Source organism: Typopeltis vanoorti, chromosome 9 (genome assembly GCF_054136105.1).
Source record: "Typopeltis vanoorti isolate ZY-2024b chromosome 9, IOZ_Tvanoo_1.0, whole genome shotgun sequence".
Lineage (NCBI taxonomy): Eukaryota > Metazoa > Arthropoda > Arachnida > Uropygi > Thelyphonidae > Typopeltis > Typopeltis vanoorti.
The window spans coordinates 135,005,189-135,017,952 of record NC_143557.1 but is presented as its reverse complement, the minus strand read 5'-3'; the positions used below and the strand labels follow the sequence as shown (position 1 = coordinate 135,017,952).

At 34.9% G+C, this 12,764-nt stretch overlaps 1 protein-coding gene across 2 annotated transcripts in view; it reads left to right on the top strand.

Annotated features, from left to right (window-relative positions):
• The first annotated feature begins 1,591 nt into the window (after positions 1–1,591).
• The window catches only part of LOC150103592 (transmembrane protein 231), a 114,054-nt gene continuing 102,881 nt past the window's right edge, over positions 1,592–12,764 (top strand). For both annotated transcript variants that reach the window (XM_090398340.1, XM_090398339.1), the window contains exon 1: positions 1,592–1,730. In XM_090398340.1, the coding sequence (XP_090254466.1) occupies positions 1,592–1,730 (139 nt within the window). The remainder of the gene's footprint in view (positions 1,731–12,764) is intronic.

Sequence of the window (12,764 nt, the reverse complement as noted above, 5' to 3'; positions counted from 1 at the left end):
AATACAAGAAATCCGGTTTAGCAAGCCACACATTATCTACAAAACACAGAAATCAGTGGAACCAAACCAAAGCGTTATGCAAAAGTTCGTTTCTTCTTGAAAAATTGTATGAAGAAAGCAGTGAAGCACAGACTCACAATCAAAACCTGAACAAAAACGATTCATTGAAACTTTCTGAAGTTTATGAAGTTGTACTGACCATTCATGTGTTCCATTAATTTACAGATTATATTTAAAAAATATTTTATTAAATAAATTTCTAGCCTCCCTAGCTTAATTGGAAAAGCAACGCAACGTTAAATCCTTCGATTAAAAAATATTGCGTTCGATTCTCGTCGTCGTGAAGAGACGAATCTTTATAAAAACATTTTCTTTTTCAATTGAAGGTGATTTAGCCGATCTCATACAGAGGTAGAAGGGTTTTTCTCTGGGAAACTCCAGTTTTTCATCCTACATACAGGCAAATTGACCATGAGAACATACGACTTATAGACAAAATATACTGTTGTTGTTGATGGTGGATGGTAGATAGCGTTAATTGTAGTAGTACCGTTGTATGTGGTTTGGGAATTAAGTAGCGGGGAAGGTGGTGCGGTGCCAGCAAAGGTTGGTCGATTGGTAGAGCCTCTGCTACTAATGGTTCACACAAAAAGTTAAGCAAGTTTGAGCGCGGTTAGTAGTTGGAAGAGATCCATCATTCCATGCTGTTCGCACGCTCTCCCTCGATTTGTCTTTGGACTCCTTGGAGGCGTCACATTATAATAATAATAATAATAATAATAATAATAATGTGTGTGTAGCTGAGTAGAGTAGAGTGCCCTCCCATGATAACTCCTTGGACTCCTAAAGCTGTCACAATTTATTATTATTAAAAAAAATTAAAAAAAATCAGCTAACGCGTATTTGTTCCCGTATAGGGAGTAGGCGGGGCCGTTATCCTTATTATTATATTGTAATTTATTTTATATATCTAATAATGCAGATGGAACTATTCTCCTGAAGCAGATAGTGCATATAATAGCTCACGCTTTGAAGTGAATTGTTGCTCTCTTTTTTGTGTTTTCCTATAATTGTATTCACAGTGGGTATAAAACTTAACCAAAAATTTTAGAAATAAAAAAATAATAATGTTTAAGTATTTCCCTCCCATCTGAGAGAGAGAGAGAGAGAGAGAATATCCGCTAATGCCTTTTATTTCTTATATGGAGTAGGAGAGGCTGTTTTAGCCCCATCTAATTTTTGGAGACTGGGTGGATAGTTGTCTTATCTTTCACATGGAGATACGAGCTCTATTGGTTTCAGGCTCCCCGAGTTATATGCAATATTGCAGATGCAAAAGAATTAAAAAAAAAACATTTTAATTATTTGCAACGAGAAAGTGTTCTTTATACTAATTTTAAAGTTTATTTTGTTTGTTTTGGACTCAGTGACGAATATTTAATGCCCTCATTAGATTTCTCCACATAAAATGCTAGTAATTAGAGATAATTCTGGAAAGCTGGGAGCCAGAGAAATATCTTTCGAAGGGATTCGAAAATCATGTTCAGAATGTTCGGTATGCTGTATGGTGGCGCGTACTGGTTGTTTATAAATGGCCGTTTATGAGGTGTATTCACATGCAATTCATAAAAAATACAGAACTAGTTTATGTTCTAAGGCTACTATTTTTTATATAATTTCAATTGTGCTGACGTTCGTTCCGCCTTTCCTTATAGCCTACAAAAGCCAAGGTAACTGATGAGTTTTTTTTTTTTTTTTTTTTTGTTGTTCAAACCTCGCATGAAAGTGGTCAATAAGAGATATTCTTTCAGTAGTCTTACATTTTCATTGATTTCATATTATTATTACACGATACATCTATGGAATTCGAGGATTCTTTGCGGCAGATCGATCTGCACTATAACCATTAGGGATATATATATATGTATACATTTTCAGAATTCATTTTTACTCGGTTGGAATATTATGAAAAACCTTTAATGACTAATACCGAGAGATAAAAAGATACTACTAGTTTACTAGTTTCGTTGAATAGATCAACATCCTCAAGTATCACAATCAAAGAAGTATATAAAAAATTACAGAGACTTAAAATTGTAATAACAGAACAAGTATAAAAAACGCTACTGTTTTTTATACTTGTTCTGTTATTACAATTTTAAGTCTGTAATTTTTTATATACTTCTTTGATTGTGATACCTGAGGATGTTGATCTATTCAACGAAACTAGTAAACTAGTAGTATCTTTTTAAATATATGTTGTCATCTTTTTATTTCTCGGTATTAGTCATTAAAGGTTTTTCATGTATGTATACATATATATAGTTTTTTTTTTTTTCTTTCAACTTCTTAGTAGTTTTTAACTTTTTGCTAATCTTAGGTTACGAAGTGCTCAGAACCGTAATTTCTCCCTTGCCAATAGTCGAATTATTAATATTATTAAAAAGAAAGAAATGTTTGTGCAGACTTGAAAAATACATTACTTTTAGATTTTGGGTTAAATTTTAGTTATACTACAAATTATATAACCTTCCATGCTTTGATCCCATATATATATATATGTTAAAGATACCAAGTTATTTTAAACCTGGTTTTACTCCATTTCCCAAGTAAGCAAACAAACAAACAAGTCAAGTTTGCGCCTGCAAGTGTTGCATTAAGGGTAAATATTAAGATTAGTGATCAGAACTTATTCTACTTTTACCATGAGTTGCCTTGGTCTTGCACTACGTGCAGGGTCAGCTAGACTTGCAACACTTGCAGGCGCAAACTTGACTTGTTTGTCTGTTTCTTACTTGGGAAATGGAGTAAAACTAAAATAGCTTGGTATCTTTAACATTTATTATACCCAAGGTAAAATACTTTCTACATATATATATATATATATATATATACACACACACACACACACACACACACACACACATACATACAGTGGCATCTTGCTAATCCGAACTAATAAAAACTGTGCTCGTTCGGATTAGTGAATTTTCCCCCAAGAGACAACAATAACTAGCATTTAAGACAAAAAATAATCAGATTCTAATGGTACATCAATTTCCTTCTGTAAATAAATGAAGTAACTGATAGGAAAAAAAATCTACTGTAATGTAAAACAAAAAAAAAAAAAATACAGTACACAACTTTATTTTAGTAAAAAATTTAGTTTGTATGTACTGTATTGTTGAGGAGTCTGATTTAATAAAATTGCATAGTTCAGTACATAACTTAATTTACGCAAAAAATATCACTTTCTTGTGCACAACACACACAAAAAAAGTTTTTTTATTTCTTTGTAAAAAAGTCACTGATTTTCTTTTGCTTCTTAGACGCTAAACTTTTTTCGAATGCTTCCTCTCGGAGCTGTATTAACAATAAAATTGTGGAATGGCGTATCATTCTGCTTAGCCCATTCTATACGCATATTAAAATATTCTATACGTATATATGCTGTTGGCACACTCTCCCTCGATGAGTCTTTGGACTCCCTGGAGGTGTGAAATAATAATAATAATAATAATATCAACTGCCTCTTCATGTTATATTTTTTTTCTTCGAGTTCTTTATCGTCGTCGTCATCATCATCATCTTCTAATTCATTCTGTAGTGTCATCTTTATAATTTCAGCATCCAATTTGATTTCGAATTCACTTTCGGTTCTACCTGTACTCTACAGTATAACTGTACAGTACAATCGACAGTATGAAAAAAATACTGTACTTTAATAATAAAAAAATAAATAATAATAGCTAATAATAATTATTAAATAAAACTAATAGTGCACAAACATATAATAATAATATGTAATAAAACTTTTTTTTCTTTCAAACTGCAGTTCGGATTACTGGAGGGTTCGGACTAAAGGACTAAAGAGGTTCGGATTAGCGAGATACCACTGTATATGTGTGTGTATTCAGGGCTTATTTTTGTAAAAGAATAGGTGCTTGCAAGAAAAGTGGAATAAAATGCTACTGCATCCATGTGTCACTGAATAAAGGTGGTACCCCCCCTCCCCCCCAAAAAAGCAGTGGATATATGTATATCATGTAAACTGCTGTAATAAAACTGAAAAAAAATAAATCTTAACTATCCACTCATGTACTAAGGATTATTTTTTAAAAATAATTCTATATATTTTTGTATTTGTTTATTTATTTTTTTACATAATTCAAAAAGTTGCTTTAGAGACCAAACAAGGACTTTTTTCAAGCCTCCAGTAAGCAGGACATTAGTCTTATCCCAGGCAATGAAAGTCTCTTGCCCAAAGATGCTCACAAATGTCCGTGCTCACAAGGGATTCAAACCCTCAGCCTTTTGGATGGAAATCAGATTTCCTGACTTGGCCAACTACGTGGGATTACAGAAAAGTTTTAGACCCAAAACAGTGTGTCGTGTAGGGTGTGGTTTATAGGGGAAGTAATGGTGATGGGGAGGATTAACTGTATTCTCTTACCAGGATCTTGGTTGACTAACCATCAGTCATGTTTGTAGCATGTTGAGCACAGTTAAGCCTGGAATAGATTTCCATGGTGGGCCTACAACACGGTCAAAAACCTTGATGGAACTGATATAGATGGCAGTGCCAGTATTTCAGTGAAGTCTTGGAGGGCTAAGATATGATACTAAGACTTCCATACCTAGGAAGTCTTAGTATCATGCCTCCATGTGAAACTCCCCACGGAAACATGGTGTCGTAATGAGCCATGGCAAAGTTGATACTGAGCAAAGAACTGGCAGAAAGCTATAAAATGCATCTCCCAAAATGTTATGTGGCCAGCATGGCAGATTAGGCCACAACCCCTCCACTACAATGCCAAGAAGAAGAAAGGCCATAAAGCCCATGGCCATAATGGGTGAACACTAGATGTGACTAAATATCCCCAGCTGTATGACTGCTCTGATCGAAACCATTTATGGAAGCCAGAGCATGATGCAGTGGGGAAGCTTTCTCAAATAATAAGCAATACTGGAATAGCCCAAAGAATTCATAAATATAATAGTAATCAATGCAGTCCTCTATATAGGAACATTTAATTGTCGAACACTTAAAGAAGAGGAAGACCTTATCATCTTACAGCAAGAATTAAAACATTAAATGGGACATCATAGGCTTAAGTGAAGTATGCTGGCAGGATGAACATTTAATAAAACTAAAAAATGGAGATTACTCATGCTATTATTCATTTCAGACTTATACTATTATGGGAAAACAAAAGGACAGTATAGAGTAGGAATTCTAATTAAGAAAACAATTACATACCTTATAGAAGAATTTAATTATACAGATGAAAGAATAATAGAAATCACACTTAAAATAAACTCCAAACTTAAAATTAGGATCATCCAAATATATGCTCAACCTCATCCCACACTAATGAAGAGATAGAAGCATTTTATGGCTCACTGCAACACACTCTATCAAAACTTTACTATAGTAATGGGCAATTTTAATGCCAAAGTAGGTCATCCCTCTCACCAAATATACACAATAGGACCATACGTATACAGTACAAGCAGCAACTCAGGAATGGCTCTTGCAGAATTTTCTATCAGTAACAAGGTTTACATTATGAATACATTTTTTAAGAAAGCTCCAAAAGAAAATGGACATGGAGAATTCCAAATGGCGAAATAAAAAATGAAATAGATTATGTACTGTATAATAATAAAGAAATAGTCCAAGATACCTCAGTACTAAATCAAGTAAAAACAGGACATGACCACCGACTGGTGAGAGCCAAAATTAAAACATTAAACACCAAAATATTAAAAAAAATTAAACTCCAAATTGGAAAGAATGAAATGGCTAAACAACAAAAAATCAAGAAGTTCTGACTTATTGAAAACAAGAAGGATTACAAAGAAAAACTTAATCAAAAGCTAGACTTAATAAACATATTTGAAGAAGATGTAAATAAAATAAGCAAAAACCTAACGGAAGTAATAATCTCAGCAGCCAATGAATTCAAAAGCAACAAACAACAAAAAGACCATTAATTTTCAGAGGAAACCTTACAAATACTAAAAAAGGGACAAAATATGAAGCAAGACAAAATCTCAATTTCTAAAATAGAATATGGAACTATGCAAAATAATAAGGAAAAAGATGAGAAATAAAATGAGATTTTATAACACTACAAAAATAAAAGAAACAGTTGAAAACAATAAAAATATGACAATACTAAGAAAACATCTATCATCTAGTAAAAGTCAAATAAGAGCAATTAAAGATAAGAATGGAACTACAATAAGGAACCAAGAACAAATCCTAAGCAGACTAGAATTTTATAAACTATAGTGACCCTTCAATAGATAAATCAAATATTAACCCAGTGTTAGTAAGGTGGGGTGTCACAGACCCCAAAGATTTTAAATTGACTATAACTTTTTAACTATGTGTGGCAGTGAGTCATGCCTCAGTATAGCTTCCCCTCCTGTAACCTGCTACTCGAAGACATAGACGACAGGCTGTTGCACATAAGCAAGTTTAATGTACAGAGGTGTAAAGTGTGCTGGGATCCACCAGACCCCATACCAAAAGTGTGACTATATTTACTTCCAAAACATAAGTTTTCATGTAAAAGCAAAAAAAAAAAAAAATTAATTTTCAGAAATTAACAAGGTTTATTTTGGTTCACAACAGTGATCTGTGGCATGTTATGTTTATTTTGCTGTTGGCTATTTTTTTTAATACTACCAATTTCTCTTGTTATATGTTCTTAAATGTTTTATTATTACATCACACCTCCAGGAGTCCAAAGACTCATTGAGGAAGGACACCTACTCTACAGCCATCTCCACCACTCAATCCACCAACCACAACTACCATCATCAACAGCAACGCCTACCAATATTTTCACAGACAATCGCAAACATTCATGCCCATGGCGGGATTCAAACCCCCCCAGCCTTTTGGCTGGAGAACGGATACACTAACCACTCGGCCAACCAGACTGGCAATTTGTAATAATATTGGTTTTATATTGCTCTCAAAAAAACCTTAACATTGTTGGTTGTAATTACACCTTTTGCCCATAAATGATCTGGATTTGATTTCCATTGCTGTGCAGGAGGGCCATTTACAAGGGCTTTTTAACTTAAGGCGAACTAGAAATTATAGAATTTTTTTCTACCCAGACCTCAAATTTTTTTTATCTCACGTAACATGAACTGGCAATACATCTCATCTTTTGTTGCATAGTAACTAAGGATGTGAGATAGGATCAGTCTAACAAATGTACTAATCCTAATGAAAAAATAAAAATCTCAACATTTTTTAATTAAAAAATTTATATAGTTTATTATTTTGTATCATTCTGTTAGTCAAAATTGGGTTATCAATGTATTCTGTACATATATTAAAGAGACAATGATATGAGAGTTTGGAGGAAAATTGTCGAGGAGTGAACTGATGGTATCTTTGGCAGAATCAGATTATTAAATGAAGATACTAGGAAGGATCTTAACATTGTTGGCATTCAGGTATATGTGAGAAGAGTTAATTTAAGGTGATAATGTTACTTAAATGGAAGGAGAGAGAGAGAAAGGTTAGCAGAACAGGATGTTTGGTGACAGGAAAAAAATATCCTAGAGGGTGACTGAGATTTAGGTGGATTTGTGTTGATGGAAGTGTCATAGAAGAGAGTGAAATATAAGGTCTGACAAAATTTGGAGTCCTTCATAGGAAAATTGTTGAAAGTTAGTAAAAATGTAAACTTAATAATGTGGAACTATTATACCTTCCAGGATATGATGATAAGTGATACGTATACATGAAGTTACATATGAAAAAAGTAACTTTGCTCCATGTGCATAATTAAGAGTTAAGGTAATCATTCTTATATTAATTCTCCCTCCTTCCCCATCCCAATTTTTTTTTTTTTTTTTATTTTTTGAATCACTTCAATGTCTGTTTACAGCTGCATAAAACCTGAAAGGTGATTTACTCAAAATAGCAGAAAGATAATGTTTTGGAGAAGCATAGTTCATATGGAAAGTGAAAGGTAGATGTGTGTGTGTGTGTATCTACCTTTACTTTCTTTACTTTACTTTATACATGCATGCACACACATATGTTTGGGGAGAGAAGGAAGTAGAGTTTAATTTCATTGAGGCATTATATAACTTACAGTTATGGAGGAAGGAAGGGAGACAAATCAGATTTTTGTCAGCTCAAAAAAAGTGAGAAACTGGGAGAAAAGTGCAAGTATTGAATGGGGATTCGATGATAAGAGGCATACTTAATGAGAAGTCATAAAAGCATGTTTCCCAGGTACAAAGATAAAGGATGTTAGTGAATCCATAAGTTTGCAGAAGAAAGAAGTGGATGAGTTAATTGTTTTGCAGGCACAAGTGATTTAACAGGTGAGAAATATGCAACAGGGTGCTTAAGGGTCAAAGCTGTATAACTGAGAGGAGACCTCCACATAGCCTTTAAAGGAATGCGGGGAACCGACCAGGGCTTCTGACCTAATGTCCAATCCTCACCTTCTCCAATGGTGCACCCTGTTGGGTATCTACTTGGATACTGAACGAACAAGGATGGGCTGGCAATTTGGGATTTAGCCGACCAAATTGTATTCTTATTGGTTAAACCAAAATAAAAAATGATGGTACAACATGACACAATTTCAAGCCAGCTGGGGCCTCGCCCGGTTAAACAAGGCCCCTGTTGTTTTTGCCAGGGAACCAGGGTGAACAGCGAAAAGTCAGCTACTGGAACAAATCTGAAAACAAACCCCAGCTTAACATCACCAGAGTTAAAAATCGGTACTATCAACGTAAGAAGCCTGAATGGCAAAGAAATGGAGCTAGCTGAGGAATAAGATAAGTACCAGATCGACATAATAGGGGTGACTGAAACAAAAAAGGCAAAAACTGGTGAGATCTTTCTGAGCAATAATTACAAAATGTTATATTCAGGCAATGACAATCAAGGAAAAGAAGGAGTAGCCATAGTATTCAACACAAAATACGAGGCTAATCTTCTTGAATGGCAGTCAGTCTCAAGTAGAGTAATGTGGGCAAATATGAGAATGGGGAACTGGACAATGAGACTTATTTGTGCCTATGGTCCCACAGAAGGTTCTACTATGGTAGAAGTGGAGGAATTTTTTGAGGCTTTAGAAAAAGCAACTGACATAATGAAGAAGGAAAAGTTGGTCCTTGTTGGGGATCTAAATAGCAGAGTAGGAAATGATTTTGAGACATACAAAAATATTTTGGGAAAATTTGGAGAAAAGAGCAAAGCTAATAATAATGGCGAATATCTGTTGGATTTCTGCTCAGGACATGGACTGGTTATTACTAACACAATGATCCAAACATAAAAATGTGCACAAAATTCACATGGAGAGAAGAAGCAAGGAATAAGAAAAGTCTCAATGACTATGTTATTGTTGATAGTGATGTTTTCTTCCTGGTGCAGGACACCACAGTGTACAGAGGATTTGAAATTGGAAGTGATCACTATTTAGTCTTGAGCAGGATAAAATTGAATTTCATATTGAAAAGAATAACATGTAAGAAAGTTTCAAAGCGAATAAAAGTTGAGCAGCTCTCAGATGTGAACTGTAGACTAAAATACACAAAGATTATTGAAGAAAAAATGAAAGAGTTTGAAAACAGGAATCAAACCTTGGAGATTCAGTGGCAAACTCTGAAGAAAACATTGATCGATTCTGCCAGAGAGGCATGTCTGCAAGGATAAAAAAAAATCGGAACTCCCTGGTGGACACAGGAAGTTAAAGAGGCAGTGAAGGAAAAGAAGAAAGCATATCAAAAGTCCCTGTCAAATAAGTCAGCTTGTGCTCTTAGAGAATATAGAGACAAATGCAAGAATGCTAAACAGTGTGTAAAACTAGCTAAACAAAAGTCATGGGAGGACTTTGGCAAGAATATAGAAAATAAATATCAAGAAGATGTCATAATATTCTGGAGGTTGTTGAAGAAGCTTAGAAATGGAGGAAAGAGTGCTGTAAAGGAGTTAGAGATGATAAAGGCGACATGAAAACTGGAGAAAAAAATATCCTTGAAGTATGGAATAATTACTTCGTAAAACTGCTAAATGAAACAAGCAATGATGATAGCACAGTGGTAAAAAACACTGACCAGGCATGCAGGCAGGAATTATATCCATACTTGAAGTAGAAAAAGCCATCAAAGGCTTGAAATGTGGAAAGGCAGCAGGAGTAGATGATATTCCACCAGAAATGCTGAAGTATGGTGGTATAAAAGTCTTTCAGTGGCTGCACTGCATAGTTCAAAAAGCCTGGACAGAGGGACGAATTCCCGATGATTGGAGTGGAGCTCTCATAGTACCCATATATAAAAAAGTAAATAAAACTGAATGTGAGAATTACTGAGGTATTTCCCTACTGACTGTTCCTGGCAAAATCTATGCAAGTATACTTGAGAAACAGTTGAGAAGAATTGTGGAAGAAAAGCTTGGTGAAGAACAAGCTGGATTCAGGCCAAATAGAGGCTGTCAGGATCAGATCTTCACTTTACGACAAATAGTCGAGAAAGCATGGGAATATAACAAAGATCTGTATTTAAGTTTTTTCGATTTGGAAAAGGCATATGATAAGGTGCCAAGAGAGAATCTATTTAATACGCTGCAGTTATATGGTGTCAATGGGGCATTATATCAAGCAATACTTAGTCTTTATTTGAGTTGTAAGTTCGCAGTTAGAATTGAAGGAAGTACAGGAAGATGGTTTAATGTTAAATCTGGTGTGAGACAAGGATGTACGTTATCCCCTCTGTTATTCATTATCTATATGTATCACATTATGAAGGAAAGTGGTATTGAACATGATATCAAAATTGGAGATGTTACTGTGAGCTCTTTGCTTTATGCCGATGATGTTATACTTCTAAATAAATCCGCTATAAGTCTGCAAGATTCTCTGACTAAATTGAATAGCTGTTGTAATAGATATGGTATGAAGTTCAGCAATAAAAAGACAATGAAAATAGGCAGAATCATTGAAAATGTCAACTGTGTTGTGAATGGACCTGTGGAACAAGTAAAACATTTCAGCTGCTTAGGCATGATTTTACTGAAGATGGTAAATTAAATATAGAAATAGACAACAGAATCAGCATAGCTGGTATGGTGGGAAGTCAATTGAATAAATTCATATGGAATAAGAGAGAAATTAGTCAGAACACTAAATTAGCTGTATACAAGACAGTGTTCAAACCAGTTTTAACTTATGGATCTGAGAGCTGGGTCAGAAGTAAAACACTTGACCAAAGACTAGAGGCTGCAGATATGAGAGTCCTGAGAAAGATTATAGGCGTGAACAGATGGCATCAATGGCAATATCATATTAAAAACGAGGATATTAGGAAAGAATTTGACATTGTCTGCATCCAATAATGCGTTAGCAGAGCTAATCTCAGGTGGTATGGTCACCTAAACAGAATGGGCGAGGAAAGATTAGCAAAATGACCCAGAGGAAGACCAAGATATAGGTGGATTAATAGGGTACAAAGTGCCTTAAACGATAGAAATATAAGATCTGATAATGTTGGAGTCTTGACAAGTAACAGACTGATTTGGAGGAAAATTGTAGATAGGAAGTTAATAATGATATAATTTTTTCATGTAGTACTATGATATCCTGTACACCCCTTGTGGGTACATGGCAGAAATTTGATGATGATGAAATATGCAACAAGAGAGGATATGAAAGAGTTATTGGAAGAAACAAAAAGGAAGAATAAGAAGGTAAAGATTGAGTCTGCTGCCTCAGCATAATTGGACAGAATTGAGAAGGCCATGATTACTTTGTGGGATATGATAAGTGATACGTATACATGAGGATACATATGAAAAAAGTAACTTTGCTCCATGTGCATAATTAAGAGTTAAGACAATCATTCTTATATTAATTCTCCCTCCTCAATGAGATTGTGTAGGAGAAATGATGTGTGGAGTGAATTTTTATTATTAAGACAACGTCCAATGACAATCCTTTCCAATCACGCACCACCCTCTGAGAGAAAAATCTAGCCCTCATCCCCTTCTTAGAGGCCTTCATTTTCAGCTTCCAAGGATGCCTTCTTGTCCTTTCCGCATCCTCAATGAATCGAAAAATTCCATCAATTGAAATTTGACAGATAGACGATTTGATAGATGAAAGGAAATGTATAGTATGTGGCCTCAATTGCCTGATGGACTGCACTTGAATAGTTTTTGGAGTTAGATGCTTGGAGAAAGTGTTAGAGTTTAGAAGTTCAAAACCAGGAAATCAGAGATATTTGGGTGGAAGCAATCATGCATGTGTCTAGCCACCACTGGGACAAATGAATGACTGTGAGGAAATAGCCATCTCTGGGATAGAGGTTAGGTTATGCCAAAGGTGATGTAGGTTTCTGGATTTGTGGTCTGTGTTTGATGGAAAGAAGGATTTGTATAATGCTGATGGACTGCATCTAACAGGAACAAGGAGGAGGACTTTTTTGCATTCGTTAGTGCAAAAAGATATAGGCATTAGTGAGACTTGATTAATTGCAGATGTAGTTACAGGGATAGAATGTGAAGGGTGGGTTTGGTATTTTCAGGAAAGGTAGGATGAGGATAAGGGTACCGCTAATAATACTGGATGAATTACAGGCAAAAAGAATTATTATTATTATTATTATTACGTGACACCTCCAGGGAGTCCAAAGACTCAGAGGGAGGCCACCTACTCTACAACTCTCAGTCTCCACCACTCAGTCCAACTAAAATCATCTACACCAGTGTCATCCAC